The 22,686-nt window shown below is 40.7% G+C and overlaps 2 protein-coding genes across 2 annotated transcripts in view; one reads left to right on the plus strand and one right to left on the minus strand.

Annotated features, from left to right (window-relative positions):
- Positions 1-1,092: 1,092 nt before the first annotated feature.
- Positions 1,093-22,052, minus strand: NUDT2 (nudix hydrolase 2). Its single transcript, XM_027839183.1, has 3 exons — positions 21,910-22,052; positions 8,795-8,928; positions 1,093-1,679 (listed from the first exon to the last, which is right to left on the minus strand). The coding sequence occupies exons 1-3, from the start codon at positions 22,035-22,037 to the stop codon at positions 1,363-1,365; spliced, it is 579 nt and encodes a 192-aa protein (XP_027694984.1). The 5' UTR covers positions 22,038-22,052; the 3' UTR covers positions 1,093-1,362.
- A 234-nt stretch (positions 22,053-22,286) lies between these two features.
- Positions 22,287-22,686, plus strand: part of KIF24 (kinesin family member 24) — a 61,162-nt gene continuing 60,762 nt past the window's right edge. Inside the window, exon 1 of the mRNA XM_027839144.1 lies at positions 22,287-22,409. The gene's annotated coding sequence lies outside the window, so the exon portion shown is untranslated. The remainder of the gene's footprint in view (positions 22,410-22,686) is intronic.

Genomic DNA, 22,686 nt, shown 5'->3' on the forward strand with positions numbered 1-22,686 from the left:
AGAGTAACTGTACACTAAGAGTAGAGTCTGAATAACCAAAAAATCTTGAAGACTCAAAAGAATGACAAAGCACAGAATTTCAGGTTCTGTGAAAGGCAATGGGGAAGACTTCTAGGGAAAAGAAGGATGTATTTCTGGCCTCAGTTTCCTTTATCTATAAAATGAAGGGATTAAGCTAGGTAATCTCTAACCTCCTATCCAGATCTGACTTTTGTGATTCTTTTATTCTATGATTAAGGCCAGACCTACCTAAAGGGTATTTGTTTATTCAGTCAGACACAAAGGAATTTGTAACTTAATGCACGTTCCCAGTGGCTCAGAAAGTGGCCATTTAGGCCATGACCAATATCATTAGCTTGGACACAACTTGAGGGGTTCGTTTGTCAACTGTATCTTGTGAAAATGCCCCACATTCATGACTCTACTTGCTCATATCAATCTTCAGAGCTGGGTTAATAGAATGACAGATAGTGGCCAAAAATACAATAGGGACCACAGGCTGATCTACAACATCTAAATGTTTACCCTGAATGATACCTGTTCTTCCTTTTTGCTCAATGGCCTATGGGTCTTGAACCTGCCAACCCAGGTGTAGCTGTCTCCATGGCACTGCATTCCACCCCCACATGTAATAAATTTTCCATTACAACCCGGAAGCCAATGGCTCATGCATGTGAATATTTACTGCATTTCTTGGTACTTTTCTTGGGGGTGGAAGGCATGTTCTCATTCTCAGAGACAGGCTACCTTTCACTTGGGCTCCAAGGAATCAAACTTGACCAGAGGATCAAAGAATAAGAGGACATACTAAGATGCCTGATTGGAATTCTACAGACTCAGGTCCAGACCTCTGGGTTGTGGGTCTTCTGGGTCTATCTAAGTTTTGACCCTCTGACCTCAGGGATCCTGAAGTGTGGGTGGAGGACCTGATGGGAGAAAATAAGATCACACAGCCTGGTGCTTTCTAACGAGTACTGTGGCCAATGCCAAGAACACTTTACTTTAACTTTCCCTAACTCTGTACTCACTACCATAGGCTAACAAACCCTAAACATTGAAAAAAAATAAAATACACTTTTAATTACTAAAAAATGAATGACAACTGAGTTTCTAACAGTTTATTCCTCAGATACATGAGCAAAGAGATTTGGCTTTATATATTTCCATACCACCCTTTCATTTCAATACCACAAGGTCTGCTCTGACCTAAAAGGCTTAGCCTGATTTCACTGGTTCCTTCAGCTTCCCTATACTGCAGGACTGGATAATCTAACCAGGGTTGGGGTTGATCTCAGAAGAGATACCTGAGAACCTCAGCAGGCTGAATCTTGGGGATCTCAAAAGACCTTCCCCTTCTTGGGGTCAAGGTGTGTTGGAGCAGAGAAACTGGTACCCTTCTCTGAGGCATGTCACCATATCCTTAAACTGGGCCAGCTTGCAGGCCTCCTCCAGGTTCAGCCAGCGGTAAGCCTGGTGCTCCCCGCTCAGCCGAATTTCCGAGTTGTAGTCCTTCACCTCGGCCAGCCAGTAGATAACTGTTTTGGGCGTGCTGTTGACTACATAGTTCAGCTCACTCTTGAATCCTTCAATGATGTTCAGCTGGCTGGCATCCAGGCCAGCTTCCTCCTGGGTCTCCCTAAAAGCTGTCTCTAAGTCACTCTCTCCTGGGTCCACATGACCTGGTGACAGAAGAGAAGGAAGAAGTTTAAAAAAAAAGTCTCAAATGGATTCCAAGTGAGGCATTTCCTAATTCAGTTGCTTTAATGAGGGATGCTATTGCCATCTTTGCAGTTTACGAGACTAATAGCTCGCATTCATTTAACGCATTAGACATTACAAAATGCTTTCCCCAAAACAACCCTGTGAGGAATAGTCCAAGTATTCAGAATCAGGTTTCCATGCTCTTTCCACTACACATAGAAATGTTCATATACTTAATTTAAATTGAATTGAAAGGGCACTGGCCTAGAAGATAGGTACCTGTCCTGCTTCTAAATCACTTTTTGACCCCAACGGGCAAATTACTTAACTTCTATGGGCCTGAGTTTCCTTATATGTAAAATAAGAGAGTTAAAACAGAGAGTTTTAACAGGCCCTTCTGGGGTGAAATTCTAGGATTTTTCACAATAAAATTTCACAATAAGATTTTCTTGAGGTCAGCACCATAGGTCTTATCTTCATTTTACAGATATAAGTGACTTGCTCAAGCCCCCACCACTAATAAGGAGCAAAACTAGGGTTCAAACTACAGTCTGCTGATCCAAAGTCAATATTCTTTCCACCACTAGTCCCTCCTCTGATGGGAGGGGGTGTGTCTTATGACTGCTGGTTCAGCCCTTTCCCTACTATGCCACATTGCATCTGAATATGATGGGGTATTTCTTGGCTAAACCGTGTCTAAGATTAACTCCCATGTCGAGTTGAAGATGAAGGTCAGGCAAGCCCAGCCAGTGACAGACACATTTCTCCTCCACACCACCACTGCCAACTGTTTCCTGCTGACTCTATCTACAACGTTCTGTCTCTGAGAAGAATATCCATAGGCTAAATAGGTAGCCAAGGGTACAGGCTATGATTTCATCCAAGTGTGATTTGGAATAGAGCACTTTCCATTCTAGTTCTTCAGCTGAGAGAGTGAGAGAGAGAGAGAGAGAGAGAGAGAGAGAGAGAGAGAGAGAGGTCTATCACAGACTTTGTACCTCTCTCACGGCACTGATCACATCCTGCCTTGTGTTACAGTTGTATCCCACTATCTCAAAACTACTCTGCAAACTCTTTGAGGGCAGGCACTGTGATTTCCCCATCTCTGTATCCCCTCCACACAGTTTAGCAGACAGTCTTGGAATGTATTAGCCATCCAAGAAAAGTCTGTTGAATCAAATTGAACCAAAACATTTCTCAGGCACAATGTTCCTAGTACTAACTGCTTTGAGTCCCCAACAAACAAGAATCACTTTTCCTCTGGAGAGCTAGATGTGTTTTTCAAACAATCTTCAGTCTCCACTCGGCACAGAGAGAACTAAGGCCCTGAAGAGTTAAGTAATTTACCTTTGGTCAGTGGGGAAATGCTGTTGGTACTGGCAACAGACGCCAGCAGTCCTGTGGCCAAAGACTCAGGCCCAAACACTGGGCTTTGCCATGATAACAACAACTCCCAAGCAGGTACTAAAAGCATTTTCTAAGTTATTTTTCCTCCTGGGAAAATCTAGATTTAGTTTTCACAGGGGAAGTTCTTGTGGGAACACAGAGTGTAGCCAAGCTCAGCAGGGCCTAAGTAAAATCACTAGCAAGCAGAGAAGCAAGGGGGGCTGTCAGTGACAGTGGATCTTTGGAGACGGAGAGCCCTTTCATAGACCACGCTTCCTCACACCATCCTCCCACAAACTCTACCCGCTCATTTCTCAACTGAGAGAAGGGATGGTTTTAAAAAACGGCGCCAATCAGGGATCCTTGGAAAAGTGAAGTAAAGACGTCTACAGCTGCCATTTCTATACCATGTCACCCAACTCACTCATGCACAGCTGGCAGTCACGGGAAGTCCAAGAGACCAGGGAAGCTTTTCAGAACTTTTGGAGAATGCGCACGGAGATAAGCTATGCTGACTCCACAGTATCGATGGTGAAGATCTGCTACGGCAGATCTAGCTTCCCAGCTCTCTGGACCCATTCCTGACAACCTCGTGGAGAAATTCAACTAAGAACTCATCATCCAAAGAGCACCCCTGGGTCTGCCAGGTCAAGCAAATTCTCTTTGAAGAACCATGTACTCAGAACTAGGAAGACTTGGGTTCAGGTTCTGTCTCTGACACATCCTAGCTGTGTAATCTTAGCAAGGTACTTAACTTCTCAGAGCTCTAGGCCAGAGGTAGAAATCATACAGCCCCTCAGGACTCCCTAGTGCAACCTGAACTAGATTGAAATGTAAGTGTTTTTGTTATTGTTCAGTCACTGCAGTTAACTGACCCCATTTGGGGTTTTCTTGCCAAAGATATTGGAGTGGTTTGCCATTTCCTTTTCCAGTTCATTTTACAGATGAGAAAACTGAGGCAAACAGGGTTAAGGGACTTGCCCAGGGTCATACAGCTAGGAAGTGTCTGAGGTTGGATTCGAACTCAGGTTTTCCTGACTCCAGGATTGATGCTCTAGCTGCCATCTAGCCCTAAAATGTAATTACAAAATATTAAATAAAAATGCAACAAAATATCATTACATTTTAAAACTAAGTCACTTAAAAAAAAGTAAACCGTGTGAAATATAAATTCATGGTTTTATAGTGATTTCTCTTTTTATGTTGTACTGTGTACATGGAAACGTTCTTTTTTTGTTGTTATGTATTTAAGTTTAAAACGAATTAAAAAAATAACTATAGATAGTATGAAATACCTGGGAGTGTACCTGTCAAGTAAACCCAGGAACTATATAATTATAAAACACTTTTTATGCAAATAAAGTCAGGTTTAAATTAAAAAACAAACAAACAAACAACTTAAATCACTATGTGGCCAGCGGGGATCCTCATATATGGATTAGTGGCCCTCATTTCTATGGGAGTATGACATTACTGCTACTCTAGAATTAATGTTGTAGAAAAAGTGCAGACCTGCATTGGTAAGGGGTGTTTCCTCATCTTATCAATAAAATCCCAGGTGCAGGTCCTGTACTCATCCTTCAAACCAACTCATCCAGTTATAAGCCCTCCCAGTAGGGCCCAGGGAAGATGGCTTACATTTACATTGCATTTTATGGTTATAAAAGCACTCTGCATGCACCACCTCATTTGAGCCTCCCAACAGCCGTGTGAGACATGTAATAATTACTACCCTCATTTTACAGATAAAAGAAACCTGCACTCAGTGACTTGCTCGACCACACAGCTAATAGGCACCAAGGCTAGGTGCTCAAGCCTAGGTCTTCTGGCTGCAGACACAGAGTTCTTCCCCCTATACAAGGTTGTTTAACCCATGAGTCATTTCCTTTCTTCTGCAGCCCCCTTTTAGATAATCCAGTGCTAGGGACCCTGATCTCCTGGCTGGTGTGATTACCAGTTAACATGTTCTGAATGGGTTAAGTACTAAGCTTTTCAGTAGTTCGACTGTGAGCAGTTTGGGACATTTGTAGAAATGCCACTACACAGTGTTACTTAAGAGGTCCCAAGGCAGTTATGACCATTCTCCTTTATATTTATGGGCTCAATAAGTTGGTTTCTGTGATATTCTGACTTCAGAAACTTCCTTCCATCTCCTTTTAAATGTTATAGAGGCTGCTACTTAAACTATATTTATTTGTCCACTGATCTTATTCCTCTATCTTCTTCCAACTAGTTTTCTGGTTTTGTTTTTGTTTGATTTGCAAGCGATAGCCCCTTCTCCACCGCCTCTAGCCTCCCTGCACTGCTCTTTCTGCTGTGTAGCCGGGCCCTTTGGGCCTTTCCATCCTGGTCTTTAGGCCCCAGACATCTGCACCACGGTTCATCTTTCACAGAATCAGACTCTTCTAGCAGGAAAGGCCTTGAAGATCACATAGTTCAACACCTCCATTTTAAACAAGAGGAGACAGAGGTTCAGGGAGTTGAAGGGAATTGACCAAGGTTACTGAATTAGTGCCAGAAGCAGGACCACAACCCAGGTTTACTTATTACTGGTTCAGGGCTCTTTCCCTTAAACCTTGTTGTCCAAACCAAAGATTTAAAGCTGGAAGGAACTTTAGGGGTCATCTATTCCAACACCCTCATCTTACTCTATTTTTTCAAATGTGTGATTAATGCCTTTTGTCTTTATATAAGCCATTTTTTCACCCTTCCCCTCCACCCCCCATGAATCTTCTCTTGTGACAAAGAAAAACAAGCAAAACCCCCCACAGAGTAACTTCATCTGACAAATGTGTACTGCGCTCACACCCTAATAGTGCTCCACATCTCTTTCGTGATGGAGCAGTTATGTTTCATTATCTGTACTCCACAACTTTCGCTGGTTTTTCCATTTTTCATTCACACTGGTGGTCCCTGTATATACTGCTCTCCTGTTGCTGCTTCACTTGCTCTGTATCAGTTCACACAGATCTTTCCACATTTCTCTGAATTGCTCACCTTCATCCTCTTGCTGCACAGTACCATTCTGGGCACTTACTTTGTTTCCAATTCTTTGCTACGGTAAGAGTGAGGCTATGAATGCTGTAGTTGTATTGGTCCTCTGTTTCTGTCCCCGACTTCTCTGGCAACTCCCTCGTTTTATAGAAGGAGGAAATGTTATGGAGGAAACTGAAAGATTAAGTGACTTGCCCCAGCTTACACAATTAGTAAGTGGCAGAGCTGGGATCAATCAATTGACAAGCATTTATTAAGAGGCTACCATGTGCTAGGACTTGTACTAGGTGCGGGGGAATATAAAATGAAACTATGCCTAACTTTAAGGCAGGGATATTCTACCTAGGGTAGCAGAAGGGGAAGAAGGAGGAGATTCAAGATATTCACAGATAAGTAAACACAGGAGACAGAGTGAATATATTCAACCTAAGTGCACAGTGATGAGAATGTATACTCACAACTGGAGGACTCAGGAAAGGTGTGGCAAAAAGGGGGCACTTCAGCTGAGGGAGAGGGGAGTGGGGGGCAGACTCTCAGCACTTTTCCACTCTATCCTGGATCTAGAGTCCTGGACCAAGCCTTCTTACCTCACACCTGGACTACTTTTAAAATGTCCTGTTTCTCCTTTTGATTTCTCCATTCATCTACAGGGTGGCACAGTATCATGAAAAGAACATAAGATTTGGCTTCACAGGACCTGGGTTCAAATTCAGGTTTGGATATTACCTAAGCAACTTTGGGTAAGTAATTTCACCTTCACTTGGCCTATTTCCTCATCTGCAAAATGAGGAATTTGGACTACAAAACTTTAAAGTCTCTTTCGCTTCAATATCTCTGGTCCCGGAATAGGCCCATTCTTCTTTCAAATACCTCCTGACCACTCCTCTCTTCTATGAAGTTTTCAGGAGCAATGGTCACTCTTTCTTGGGAGCTATGTTGACCCCACCTATATATTCCAATGGAAAGATTACCAAATTAGAGTCAGAAGATGTGAGTTCTAGTCTCTGCTCCATTACTTCCTATTTGAGTATAATAGGTAATCATTCATCTCTATATGTAGGGGCCTGACTATATATGTCAGGCATCTCTGTAAAGGAGGAGCCTCAGAGGGCTCTCCTGAGGACAAAATGAGATAATATATGCAAGATGCTTTGTACGATGCAAAGGACTATCTAAATGCCAGATATAATTGGAATTTGTACTATTATGGACAGACCACCCAATTTTCAACCCTCTGAATCATTAAGCCCCACTATAGCAGAGCCAACTCTCCAGGTAATATTCAGTCCTAGATCTGGTGTGATTTGGTCAGATTAATGTTCAGGTGTTTCTGCTGAATATTTTTTAAAAAATTTTTATAGATGCTTTCATCTTTATATCACATTTACTTCAATCCCTCCTTCAGATGGAACCCTGCTTGTGAAAAAGAAAAATAATTAAGCAAAAGCATTCACCACATCTGACAAGGCATACAATATCCTGTCCTAATATCCCTGCCTCTCTGCTGTGAAAGAAGGCAGTATGTTCCATTATCTATTCTCCAGGTCCTTCACTGGTTTTTCAATTGTGCATTTTTTTGCTTAATGTTAAATAACATATTCACATGAGAATAAGAAGTTCCCAAACAGTCTCCCCAACATTCCCTCATTAAAAATCTGTGCTTCCAACAAGAGGCTCTAAATAAATACAAGTGAGTCTAATTACCCTCAAGTCCATCATACTTTATCTCTGTACTCCGCTCTTAACACAAATTAGCTCAGAAGCTCCCTGGACAGAAGCCACAATGTCTGGGTTTTTGCACAGTTTTCTAAGAAGTTCGAGTGGCAAAGTTAAGAGAACCTTATCAAAATTTTTACAGAACCCTAGAATATTATTGCTGGAAAGGACCCTGGAGATGATCTACTCCAATCCCTTCATTAATCACATGAGGAAACTGAGGCCCAGAGAAATGAAACATTTCTGCCTAAGTTTACACAGCTGGAAAAGGCAAATCTAGGACAGGAACAAAGCTCTCCTAGTCCTAACCCATTCCCAACCCAAGCCCAGTACTTTCTTCCCCACCATGCCATGCTAATCAACAACCACACAAAGCAGTCTGCTGAGTGTTAGGCAAAACATGTAGAACAGACACAGTTCCCATCCCAGAGGAGATAATAGTTGGATTCTATTTTCATCCCTGCCACTGGCTGGCAGTGAAACTCTAGAAAATTCACTTGGCATCTTCTGACTTCAGTCTGCCCATCTGAAAAATATCGAAGGCAAATCTACCCTCACCTCCATCTTCACCCTCTGCTTCCTTTCAGAGGCTTAGAGAAGATTCACAGGATCTTAGTGTTTCAAGTTTCCCAAGGAACTACAGTTACCCCTTCCACATTGTGGGGATTAGAGGCACTGTCTGGAAAATATGTGTAAAATTTTTTGGCCCTCCCTTCATACCAGAGAAGAAGTCTGAATTATTATGGTATTAAAAGATAAAACCTATTGATATTATTCACAATACTATACATATATTTTTTGCATTTCTGAGTTTCGAAACTTTTTCTGTGTCGTCTACTGGCCTTTGCATATTGTCTATGGCTTCCATAAAACTCCCCCCAAAATTCCCATTTAATTTCTTATGCTCACCCACAAAACACTGAAACTGCAATGGGGAAAGGTGTGATGTGGAAGAGATAACTGTAGTTAACTGTTATTAACCTGCCCCACGCTGCACCTTTAGGAGGAGTCCAGTGATGTGTTCCATATGATGTCTGAAGCAGGAGAAACTCAATAGCTTTGTTGTCCACTTTGGGAATGCAAGGTCTTCGGAAAATGATAAAGCCACATGCTCTTAGAGACATGGTCCACCTAGAAATTTAACGAAAAGAAGTGTATGGGGAAGTTACAGCAAGAGGAACAAAACTTTTGGTGGGCCCTATTTGATAATCACTTGGTTAATATCTAATATACAAACTCCACATATATAATCTATATCAAATTGCTTGCTTTCTCAAGGAGGGAGGAGGAGAAGAAGGGAGAGAGTTGGAACTCAAAATTTTTTAAAATGAATGTTAAAAATTGTTATTACATGTAACTGACAAAAAAAATAACATTTTTTGACTTGGAAAAAAAATACCTAATATGCAGTATAGGATTCAATTAAATAAATATTTATTAAATGCCTACTATATATGTCAGGCAGTGTGCTTACTACGGGAGACACAAAAACAAAAATAAAAATAATCAAAAAAGCTTACATTCTACTAAGGTAACAGCATATACACCTCTAAGTAAATACAAAATATAAAAAAGAGACATACAAAGTAATTCGAAGACAGGGCAAATATTTGGGAATAAAGGCAAATGATGAGAGACTATACACCAGGAAAATTCTGCTCTTGGTTGTTCCCCAGAATTAATTCCTAACTGTTCCTCATCTCAGCTTTTCTTATTGTAACATATAATAGCTGATACTCATTCATCAAGTGACTTCAGAATCTTAGCTGAATAGCCCTTTGAGGGGGCAGAGTAGGGACTGTGAATTGGCAAGACATTTAATAGAGTACTATATGCCTATCTAAAGTTACAGCTTCTCCCTGCCAGCAACCTCAAATCCTTATGAAAAAGGAGACATAGAATATTATTTCTTTTCGTTTACAGGTGTAGCTATATAGAAAAGTGAAATGAGCCTAAATTTGGGAGTCAGGAGAGTAGGTTCTAGTGGTGTAGTAGAAAGAGGTAGAATTAGGAAACTGGAATTTGAACCACGGCTCATCCATTTACTAGTGGCATGACTATGGACAGGTCTCTGAACCTTGATTTTCTTCATTTCTAAAATTCAGATAATACGGTAAGTACTTCACATGCTGTTGTGAGGAAAGGGTAAAGCTCCATAGAAATCAGTTTTTGTTAGTCCTGCGTTTGGGCCTTCGAATCTGTGTGTGAACGTGGGACACTCTCTCCCCACTCTGCGCCTCAGTTCTTCCTCTATAAAATGAGGATGTTATACTTACATGACTTCTCACGTCCCTTCCAGTGCAACCATGATCTATTTCTGATTTCAAAATAATGGACCTTTCTTCCTGGAGATCCTAGCCTCAACATGTTACTCATTTCTTAGATTTTAGGGCTGAAGAGCTCAGGTTGAAACAGGCTAAATATTTAAAATATGGGTGATGAATGCATGAGGGTCAGCAAGAGGACAGTGAAAGCAAACCTCTAATTAGAAAGAATTTAGATCACTATTGATGGCAGTAAACAGGTCTCTGATTTCTCTGGCATGGGAAGGGGGACGCAGCCCAGCAAGTCTAAATTAGAGAGAACAAAAGCTATAGACCAGGGATGTTGCTTTGAGGTCACAGGTTTCCCACTCCTGCTATAGACTATAACTGAGGACACTTTAAAAAAACAAATAAACCTTCCATGAACTTTTCCCATTAGCCCAAGGGGTCAGACCTCTCATAGATCCTAGGATCACAGGATCATAATGAAAGGACTTTGGAGGTCATCTAGTTCAACCACCTTACTTTACAGATAAGAGAATCTTGCCTGAAATCACCCAGATAATAAATAGTAGATAGAGATTGCTGCCCAGAAGTTCCACTGTGCACCATAATGGTAAATGGGGAGAGAGGTATTGTGGAAATCAAAAGGAAAAATCCCAAGAAAACAGCTGCTGAAGTAAACCAGTTTTTTATTTGCTAGAAAGATGCACTCAGAACATCTGTGGATAATCTCAACTAGATTTTACTTTAAGACTTCTTTTATATAGAAAAGCAACAAAATCAAAGGAAATGCTTTCTCTATTCAGATTGTCTGCACTAATGAGGTACAGGAACACAGGGGAGTACAGAAAAACAAACTCAGTTAAGAAACATCTGCTTTAAAAAGATATATGGTAGAGACAATTAACTGGAGCTGACGAGACATCTACATAAACAGGATATATGTGATACAGGGTATAGACAATCAACTGTAGCAAAGAAATATCTATTGGGACAGGATAAAAGGTTCAGGATGTTTCTTCTGATAGTACATTGTTATATATCATGCTTACTCAGCAAACTATAGCAGTCCTGTACAATTACTGAGAACCATGATCTAGTTACTTAGGTTCAAAGTTAGTTTGATTTAACCAACTAATGGGGCATTGGGAATGAACAACTATAGTCATTCTAACATATCACATCATCAAATCTAACATCACCTCAGGCCCTCTCTGCTGATAAACCTACAGGCTCATAAAGCTAGATGTGTCCTGTGAAGACAACTAGTCTAAAAGAACAGTTTAAAGTAAAATTTCCCAAAATTAAGTAGAGCTAGGACTGGAATTTGAGTAATGATTCCCAATCTAGGCCTCATACCACTGTCCTCAAATTAAGTCTTTCACATAAATGGAATTCCCCAAACACTTGAACAGAGAATCAGAAGAAAATTAATATGTGAAAGAGGCATAAAGAGAAATAGGGAGATACTTAGAAGGGAGAAAAGTTTTCAGAGAATGTTAAAAGGAACTTTAGAAGTCATCCAAAGTAGGCCATGAGAAGATCGCTGGGTTTTTTAGATTTTTTGAGTTACAGGCTCTTGAGTGGAAAGTCTGAGGATGGCAATGTGGAGACATGGGAAGATTCTGAGCTCACAATGACCACGACAATGCAGATCAGCTGGATGGCTAACCAGGGGCTCTAGGCAGGGGAGATAGGAGAAGTTCTAGAACCTTGACTAAAACTATTTGCTGCTAGAACAAGCATCATGAAATATGCTTTAAAACCAACTCTTAGGGAGGGAGATCCAGCCCTTGCATCCCAGAAACTTTGAGGCCTATATGAGGAACAAGGGTTCGAGGGAGCAAGGAAGAAGTCTTAGGGAGAGAGTGAGAAATGCTATTTGATAGCTGTTTTAATAATTATTCATTATAAATAAGTGCTAAACTCCATTGTTTCTATACTGCTGAAGGAATGGAAGTACTATTAATGCCCTTTAAATTTCTCAGAAACAATCCCAGTTATGGCTTTGCAAGAGATAGGCAATGGAACACCAACACAGAGTTCATGAAGGGGATTGTTATTAAATAAGGCTGAAAAGGTTGGTGGGAATCAGATTACTGAGGGTCTTAAACACAAAAACTTAAGAAAACCTATGTCTCTCCTCATTCCCAGTCTAATGTTCTTTTCAGTATAGCATGTTGTCTCCTCCAGGAAACTAAGGCTTTTGTTGTTATTGTTGGTTTTTGGCTAAGAAATGAATGTTACCTTCCTGAATTTCCAAGAATGCTTTTATACTTTGCAGCACAAACAATCCTTATTTCCAGGTTTGGAAATTCAGGAAGGTCATGTTCTATAAGAAAAGGCCTTGAGGACTCACTCTCTGCTGAAAAAAATGGAAAGCAGTTTGACATAAATTAGGTATAGACCAACATCTCATGACTCTCATGTCATCTCTTGACATGAGGAAATCAGAGGAGCAGGAAAAAAAATTACCTTTCAGAACTAGGGAAAGAGGAAGAGTTCATGACTCATAAGTAATAGGGAGGATCACAAAAGATAAAATGGGTAAGTTTGATCATAGAAAATTTAAAAGTTTTTGCTCAAACTAAGCAAATGTCATTAAAAGCAGAAGGGAAATAGGTGACTGGGAAAGAAATCTTTGTATCAAGTTTCTCTGATAAAGGTCTCATATCCAAGATATTTAAGGAATGAACTCAAATTTATAAGACTGAGTATCATACCCCAATAAACGCCTAGCCAAAGGATATGAACACGCAGTTTTTAGAGGGATTTGTCTAAGCAATCGATGACCATATGAAAAAATACTCTATCACTAATAATTAAAGAAATGCAAATTAAAGGAACTCTGGGGTCCCACATCACACTCAGATTGGCAAAGATGGCAAGAAGAAATAAAAATGGAGGCTGTATGAGAATAGGCACACTAAAGCCCAGTTGGTTGGTCTAGCCATTCTAGAAAGCAATTTGCAACTATGCCTCAAAAGTTACTAAATTGGCCATATACCATTTGACACTGCAATACTTCCACCAGGCCTACAATCCAAAGGAATCAAAGAAAGAGGAAAAGGACCTTCACGCATCAAAAATTTTACAGCAGCTCTTTTTGAAGTAGCCTCAAACTGGAAACTAAGGGGGTGTCCACCTATTGGGGAATGGCTAAACAAATTACAGTATAAGAATGTACATAATGGAATATTATTATTCCATAAGAAATCATGAAATGGATAGTTTTGGGGGAAACTGAGAAAACTGTTATGAACTGATATGAGCATAACTAGAACAATTATACAATGACAAAATTATAAAGAAAAACAACTTTGAAAGATGTCAGAATTTTGATGAATGAAATGACAGACCATAAGTCCAGAAGACTGAAGGTGAAACATGCCACCTGGTGAGGTAGAAAAGAAGGTCTGAGGCAGAAGAAGCAAGGACATGAGACAAGAGATAGGATGCAGGATGTGACCAGAGAGAAAAGTGACCAAAGAAGACTATGACTTGAAGCCCCCACTGTGGACTTAACTGTGTGCTTTCACAAGGCACTCTCAATTGCAGAACAACTCTTCCCCTCCCCTTCCCTGTTCCCTTTGCTTATCACCTCCTGACTATCTGATATCCCAGGCATTTTGGAGCCCTGCTTGCTCCTTCCATTCTCTTGTCCCCTTCCCCCATTCCATAAAATTGTATTTAAACCATACCTTTGACCTAGCTAACTGCCTTTGCCTCCTGGAGGAAGCAGGGGCCACTCTGCTCTTTTAGAGGAGCAGGGCCTGCAGCCTCTGCCCTGCCTCCTACATGGAATAGAACCCATTGGGGCTCTGCCTCATGGGGAGCAGGCCCGCTTGGGTGCATCACCCCAATAAACGCCTTTCTTTAATTTGGAGACTGTCCGAGTGAATTCTTTCAGGACACTAGGACCCTCACATCTATTCCTCAATCATTTCAGGTAGCACCTCAACCTTCTTGGGGTCACCTGAACTCATCGCCTCTGTAGCCATTAGAGGTCTAAGTGAATTCTTTCACACCTGAACCGCTCTCCAACTCTGATCTCAACACCACCCACCTCCTATTAGAGAAGTAATAGCCTTAAAATGTAGAATGAGATATTTTTGTACATGGGCAATGTGGGAATTTGTTTTGCTGGATTTGTTGTGAGAATTTATTTCTTCTTTTTCATTTTTCACTGTTCGATAATGGCAGTAGGAAAGTGGAATATTAAATAGTTGTAAAAAATAAACATTTTTAAAAGGCTTTGGGGAAATGCAAATCATCAGTAACTACATAAAAGACTCCTAAAAATCTTTAAGAATCATAGAAAATGTAAAACAGGTAAAACTTAAGACACTATATCCACTAAATTGGCAAAAATGATAAAACTGAACTTTGAGGAAAGAGGCAAATTTAAATTTTGAGAGTGTAGACAAGGAAGGTTTCTGGCAGACTGAAAATTACAAAAAGAGCATGGACATTCAAAATGCATACCTCAGTTTCTCTTTGTAACAAAAAATGTTTTTAATTTATTGATTTATTTGTGATTTTAATTTTTTTAATTGGGGAGTTCCTGGTATGGAAATGCCTTCGGACAATGGAGACTAGCAACATGTAATTTATACTCTTATAGGGTTGCCTGGGGCACTGAGAGGTTAAGAATCAGCTATAGTGAGTATGTGATCAAGGGAGAACTTGAACTCAGGTCTCCCTGACTCCAAGGTTGACTTGGTCTCCATTATAACTGTCTGCCTGGCTGATGAAATCTCAGGTCTGGACACATTACAAAAAATCAAAACTGAAACTTTAACACACTAGATACTTCCTAACAAATACCACCTCCCCCCAAATTCTTTCCTGTCCACCCCCTACACACTCAGATTCTGGAAAACAGTTGAGTCATAGATAATAATAGAATAATTGCAATTGATAGACGTGTCACCTTCCAATTTTTTAGTTTACCTAGTTTAGTTATTGCTAACAAAAATGATGTGTACTTTAACTTTAATTGCCTGTTACCAGTATTGTACATTGTATTTGAGGTTTATTTACAATATTGCAGTCATAGTGTATGTATGCTTTCTTTACTTCATGACTTCACACAAGTTCTTCTACGTTTCTCTGAATTACTGCTGTTTAAAATGTCTTACAGAACAATCAACTCCATTTTATTTATATACCATAATTTGTTCAGCCATTTCCTGATTGTAGGGAACATATTTTGTTCCCTGCTTTCCATTATAGCAAATAATGCTCCTATGAATATTTTTGCACATATGGGACTTTTCTCAATGTTATTAACTTCCCTGAGGCGTAAACTGAAAGAGTGGGATCTCTAGATCAAAGGCTATGAACAATTTAACAAGTTTTCTTGCATAATTTCAAATTATTTTCCAGAAGAATTGGACAATTCCCAGCTCCTCCAGCTGTGAACTGTTGGCCTGTCTTCTGACAGTCCCTTCAACCTTGAATTTTCCCATCTTTGACAATTTGATGGTTGTCAGATGATCTCTTGGTTTTAATTTGCTCAAAATGTTTTTTTTAATTACTCATTTTTTTTTCAACTAAAGGGTTGCAGTTTTTTCAAAGAAAGGCAGTATTAATTAGTTCATTAGAGATCTGCACTCCTAAATTTATGTAAATGCACAGAATGTATTTTGGGGCCTCAGGGAGAAACCCAGTGAATTTCTGAACAGTTCCATTTACATAAAAGTCAAAGCTATTTTTATTTGAGAATGTGTTTTTCTGAGGACCCTAGAGTTGAATCTGCTGCAGAGACCCCGAGTACAGTCTGTTTTCACACTTTATCTCAATATAGGCAGACACCTCCTGAGTTTAGAGGCCCCAAATCAAATATGCAAAAATGCCCAGACAGGGATTGAGTAGGAGTGAACTCCAGTAAGATCAGCATTTTTAAAATATGGCTCTGTGCCCCAGAATACATTTTTTCCTCCATAAAATTTAAGTTTCTAGACTAGAGGTTTCAGAGAACTGATTTGGGGGTGATGTTGGAAGGGATAAACTAGAGCTTAAGACCTCAGAAATAAAAGGGTACCTTCATGAATTTCATTCCAATTTGTGCTTTGTTCCAAATTAATCTGACCCTTCAAATGCACAGAAATACAAAATTCAATCAGAAATGGGTTTCCAATAAGCCCATTCCTTAAAAGCAGCAGCAGTATTCTAAGCTAGAAGCTGAACCCAAGGCCGCCCCTCCTCTCATTTCAATTGTTATTTCACTTGCCGGAAGAAAAGTCAGAGGAACAATAAAAGCTAGACAATGATTGAATCAACTAGCAGGGAAGCCAGCACAAAGTCCTCAGAGGCTGTGGAGCCCAAAGGTTTGGTCACATGTGTCCACTTGCTAAGACACAACAAGGAAGTAACATTTTAAAAGCTATGTTATACCCTTACAAGCTCAGGGACTGCACTAATTCCCAGAATGATTATTATTATTATTTAAGAAAAACAAGCTTTGCCTGGGGAATCAGTGGTAAAATTATGATGTGGGAAATTCACATTTCTTGCCCTTTTCTGGGAAAGAAGGACAAGACAAAATAGCAGTGGCCTGCCCCAGTGGAGCAAGTTTAAATTCTGGCATTGCAAGTCAGAATTTCAGAGTACTCCCTCCCCACGGAAACCCCAAGTTCATTCTAGTCAAAATCTTCCTCATGATAAACTCTGAGGCCACCAAGCAATGCAGACAGCTTGGCTGATTGCTACACATGTGCCTCCTGTCCCTGGATACAAACTGCTTTAATGACCTAACATGGGAATTTGCCTTGCTGCCTCCAAGAAGGTCCAATCCTCCGACAATTTACACTGCGGTGCTCGTCAAAGCTGACAGCTGGGTAACCTCTTTCCTCCATCTTCCAAGTCCCAAAAGGGCTGCCAGATGAGGCTAAGTAACTACCCCTCTCCTGGAAAATTAATTCAGAGAGAGCCCCAGGCAAATCTTTATGATTATAAGTTGCAGAGAAGGTGCCATTCTTCATTGGCAGAGTAAACTCTACCTGGAAAGCTTCTTGTACCAATGAAAAAATCACATTAACATTTGTAACCCAATTACTTAGCTCCTATTCCTATTGACATAAGTTGGGGAAAGCTATTTGAGAATGTATATATATATATACATAAATATATAATAAATATAAATATATATATATATCTTCAGCACAAAAACAAAATTGGGGAAGAGAAAAGCTTTACAACTCTCTTCTCTGAGAAACCAAGCATGTAAACCATTTTTGTTACCTGACTGATAAAATAAACATCACCTATAGATGGGTTTGAATAAGCAAATATAGTATAGGCCAATAGGAGAGAAACTACTGTAGCATTGAGGCTGGGCAAGATATGTTCTCAGAAAAGTCCACTAATTATGTAACAAGAGTGCCACCTACTGTGCCATTTTGGAAATCAAAAGTTGAGTATCATTGAATAGAACTTAAAGATAGGCTAAGAAATCTTCTGGTCTAATCCACTTGTTTTACAGATGAGGAGACTGAGGCTTCCAAACTAAGATTAAATGGTTTGTCCAAGGTGTATACAAGTTAGCGATAGAGCTGGGACTAGAATACAAGCCTTCTAATTCCTACTCCAGGCTTCTTTTTTCCTTATTCTCTCCTACTTATTAATAAAGCTTTAAGTATCCTTTGCCTAAGGAAAAATTTGCAACAGGAAGAAATCATTTAACAGGCAGCAAACCCAAAGTTGATGGAACCGTTCAGTGTATAAATAACTCTTAAAGAGAGATCAAAATCCTTCATTGTCTCCCAGGCTTCTCTTCAGAGCTTTCTTTTTTCTCTGTATCTGCTTTTTGTGTTTTATTGTTGTTCCCTTCCTTTCACTCTCCATATATGTATTGAGCTAAATGTTTCCCAACATAAAAATTAATTTAATTACTCTTGTGATATCTTTTATTCTTCCTCTAATACAAATGAGTTCCACAATTAGATTGCTGGAGATGGAAGGGACCTTACAGATTAGCTATTAAAACTCTGTCATTTTACAAAGTGGCCCAGTAAGATGAGTGATTTATCTAGGTCATGTGACTACTTAGTAACAGAAACTGCATTAGAGCTTAGGTTTCTTGAATGTCACAGAGGTCTTCAAATGAGGGTATATACATATATATGTGTGTGTATGAATGTATATTTTTTTGATATTTTGAAAACTGTATTTCAAAATGGTTATCAAATTTTAACACAGGGAATGACAGCTATGTAGCACAGTGGATAGAGTGCTAGGCCTACAGTCAGGAAGACCTGAGGTCAAATTTGGTCACACTTATTAGCTGGGTGACCCTGGGTCAGTCAACCTGTGCCTCAGTTCTCTCCTTTGTACAATGGATTTAATAATAGCATCTACCTCAGAAAGCTCCTGAGAGGATAAAATGAAATCATATTTGTAAAGTGCTTTGTAAACCTTAACACTCTTGATAATATGACAGCTATTATTATTAACTAATATTTTCAATAACTGAAAATAATAATAATCTTTTATAATCCTATGCATTTTATTTTATGCATTTCAAGACATTATTCTGAGAAAGAGTCCATAGGCTTTACCAGGTTAAGAACCCCTGGTTTACAGTGCTCTTTTAAATATACCAGGCTATTCCCTCTACTTTCTCACCATTCATTCTCTTTTCAACCCTTCACAATTCGGCTTCCATCTCTACCATTCTACTGAGATTATTTTCTCCAACATCAATGACCTCCTAATCAATAAATCCAATTTTTTTTCCCCACTTCTCAACCTCCTGGGCCTGTCTGGATTATCTGATCAACCCCTGCTTCTATATATTTCCTCCTCCTTTGACCTCTGGCTTCTCCTTGATATCATATTGTTTTGCTTCTTTTTCCACCTCTCTAACAATCTTTCATCCTCTTCACTAGCATCTCATCCTTTTCCTTGAGTGTTCCCAGGAGGCTTCTCTGTTTATCTCTCTGCTCTTTCCTTCAATAACTTCATATGATCCCAACACTTTGACTATTTCCTCTACTCAGGTGACTCTCAAATGTTTAGCTCTAGCCTCAACTTTTTTTTTTTTCCTGAGCTCTGGATCTGAATTTCTAACTGTCAATTTAGAAGATCTTTACTTGGATGTTCCACTATGACTTCAAACTTCAATATGAATCAAAAGAAGCCTATTGTTCTCTTTGCCTTAAATATGGCACCACAATTCACTCCATCTTTCATATTTGTAATCTTGCTCCTGTGCACAGAATCTGGTCATGTTATTGCTCTGCTCAAAAATCTTCAGAAGTTTCCTATTGCTTAATAAGTAAGTTTCAAACTGTTGCCTGGTATTCAAGGCTCTTAACATTGCGGTATCTCCTAAACTTTCCAGTTTTATCTACTATTCCCTTCGATATTTTCTACATGCACCTCTTCTCATCTGTGCTTGTAGAACTTGGTTCCTACTTTTCCCTATTCCTGGAATCGTCTCCTTCCTGTCTACTGAATTCCTGTCTCTTAAAATCCAATTAAAATACTAGATCTTCTATGTTAATCTCCCCAGTAGGTAATAATCTTTCTTCAGACCTCATAAAGCACTTTCTTTGTACTTTTCTAATGCACCTACATATTACAGACAGTGATTCACTGTTATTCTCTAAGATAGTAAAAGAATGAGAGGAAAGCCTCCAGTGTATTGGGTGGATCCTTTATAAAGACTATATGGATAAAAACTGTAAAATACGTTGTAAAGAGATTTTTTTTTTTTGCTTTTTGGAGAGGCAATCGGGGTTAAGTGACTTGCCCAGGGTCACACAGCCATTAAGTGTCAAGTGTCTGAGATCACATTTGAACTCAGGTCCTCCTGACTCCAATGCCAGAGCTCTATCCACTGCTCCACCTAGATGCCCCTAAATAGATGTTTTAATCTGTACAGATGAAATCATAATATCTATCACAGTGATATATATACATATCACTATACATACATACATGTGTGTGCGTATCTCATATCCTCTACTGTGTGTGTGTATATCTCTTATAATCTTACTGTGCTACAAGCTTCATGAGGGCAGGGATTTTTTTTATGCTTTTTGGTGAGGCAATCAAGGTTGTGACTTGCCCAAGGTCACACAGCTAGTAAGTGTCAAGTGTCTGAGGCTGAATTTGAACTCAGATCTTCCTGACTTCAAGGCCTGAGCTCTATCCATTGTGCCACCTAGCTGCCCCAGGGACTTTTTTTTTTTTAAAGTTTTATTAAAGCCTTTTTTTTTTTAAACATCAAAGTCTTTTCTCAGCAGTCAGGAAAAGTTACTTTCTGGTGGTGGTAGCATTTGAGCTGAGCCTTAAGGATAGGCAAGACTTCAACAGGTTGATAATGTGTTCAACAGGCCTTAAATGTGGATGTCTTCCTCTTCTCTTTCTAAGCTCTCCACTCTGATGATCTAATCTACTTCCATGGTTTCAAAGATCGTTTCTAATACAGATGACTGCCAAATTTTTTACTTCCAACTCCAACATTGTCCCAGAGTTCCATGCCTATATTTCCATTAGCCTGCTGCCTCTACAGGACTTCAAACTCAACCTATTGGAACTCATTACCTTTCCTTGTAAACCTGCACCCTCAATTCTCCAGTAATAGTGCCATCACTATCCCAGTTTCCCAGGCTCCTAACCTTGACTTCCAACACATTCAATCAGCTGTCAAATTCTGTTGTTTCTGATTTAGCAACATCTCTGGTACCCAGCCTCACCTCTCTAATCTCCTCTCCCAATCTAATCTTTGTTTAGACCTTTATCTCTGCTCATCTTGATGATTATAACCATTTCTTACAGGCTCTTCCTTCCTCCATTGTATAGCCTCTCCCTTAGATGCTTCAGTGTTATCTGTGGCATCACTATAATTACAGTATTCCTCTACTCAATAAATTTTAGTAGCTCCCTGTTGCCCTCCAAAGTATAAACTCCTGTTCCTAGCATTTGAAGCTCTTCACAATTTAGTTCCAACGTGTCTCATACTACTCCCCTTCCCAAATTCTATATTCCCCTAACTGGACTTTTCTCCTTTGATGTCCCATACCTTTGCACAAACCATTTCCCTTCACCAACAGCTCCTGAAATTCCTCACTTTCTTCAAGGTCCAACTGGGCACCTCCTTCATTAAGTCTTCCCTAAATTCTTTGAACCCCAATCATCAGCTGAAAAGCAGCTTCTCCTGCTCAAAATTCACAGTCCTTTGTCTGGATCTATCTCCACTACATTTCTCTCACTCTCTGGTATTAGTTATTAGTGCTTTCGTTCCCCCTTTACCCCAATCCCTCATCAAACTATGAAATACTTCAAAGAAAGGACAGTGAACCACCTACCCTCGTATTACCTACCAGCCCCTAGCACCAAGTGAACTGGGGGGGGGGGGCATTCCTTGGAGGACAACAGCCAAAGCCCCCTCACGTGGTCCATCAAACTAGGTCGGGGCTGAGGGGTGGCTGGGGTAACAACATTATGCTGGAGCAAGGGGCAATTTTTTGCAACAACAAGGCGTTCCACATCCGGGCATCAGGGACCTGAAATCCCAGTCAATGTTAATTCATTCAATTAGCCAGGATTAAAATGGGGCAAAGCAGTGGTAGGCGCCAAAAGCAAAAAGAAAGGGGAAATAGCTCCTGCCCTCAAGGAGCTTATACTCTATTAAAGAGAAACAACTTGAACATTCGTTAGTAAATTACAAAATACAACGTAAATGTATTTTCCTCATCCCCGACCCCTTCAGGCTGGATGACTCAATGCCTCAGTTTCCCCTTAGATCTCCTTAAGGCTACTATTTCATAAAGACGTCTAGACCCTTGTCCGGGTATCGATGCTATAAAAACCCCCGACCTCCAAAACAACCTACCTCCAGGACAGCCGGCGTGCGGAGGAACTTAATGGGAAACTGGCATTTCCCCTACCAATCAACAAGTTCCGCTGAGAGATAGAAGTCCCAATAGCCTTCGCCACCGTCCCATCCCATCCCCGGCACATAGCTATCGCGAGATTTTCTCACCCACTGGAAGAGAGGGAGAGAGGTTACTGCTTCGGGAATCGCCGAGAATTGTCCCTTCCCCACCCACTGTTTCCTGGTAGCTTTTGATTGGTCTAAGAGCAAGGAGGGTGGGGCGACTCTGCCCTCTCCCTCCCTCCGTCTCCTCCCAGGTTTCCCATTGGCGGGTTCCCGGGGTAGGCCGGCGCGCGCGGGAGTCGGCGCCGCGTTCGAACCGGTGCTTGGCGGTGTTGCCATGGGGACGCGGCCTTGCCTTCTCGGCGGGTCGGTTTGTTGACGTACCGCAGGGTCACTAGGGGCAGTGCCCCGGGGTGTCAGAGCAGCCACAGTCAAAGGTTCGGATGCCTCAGCAGGTGAGAGAGAGGGGAATAGCGTTCCCGAGGTGGGGAGAGGCGGCGAGAGTCGGTGGTTGGAAGGAGCCCGGGAGACACTCGGAGAGTACGGGGTTGAGGCTAGGGATGGAGGGGGCCGCGTGGGGCTAAGGAGGAGGGAGGGAGAGGAGGAGCGGGGCCCGTGCTGGGTGGGGGGAGGGGGCGGCGCGGAGGTGGCCGCGTGGCCTCAGGTGTAGGGCGGCTGGAAGGGCTCGTGAAGCTCCGGAGAAGGAGGGGCCGGTCCCCGCGTAGGCACCTA

This window comes from Vombatus ursinus, unplaced genomic scaffold (genome assembly GCF_900497805.2).
Source record: "Vombatus ursinus unplaced genomic scaffold, bare-nosed wombat genome assembly UNPS02014832.1, whole genome shotgun sequence".
Lineage (NCBI taxonomy): Eukaryota > Metazoa > Chordata > Mammalia > Diprotodontia > Vombatidae > Vombatus > Vombatus ursinus.

Excerpts from the sequence above, each read along its gene's own strand:
- NUDT2 (XM_027839183.1), bottom strand. The coding sequence starts at position 22,037 with ATGTGCCGGGGATGGGATGGGACGGTGGCGAAGGCTATTGGGACTTCT. Across the intron at positions 8,929-21,909 it reads GCACGCCGGCTGTCCTGGAG|GTGGACCATGTCTCTAAGAG; the intron begins GTAGGTTGTTTT and ends TTAAATTTCTAG. Across the intron at positions 1,680-8,794 it reads TCACTGGACTCCTCCTAAAG|GTCATGTGGACCCAGGAGAG; the intron begins GTGCAGCGTGGG and ends TTCTGTCACCAG.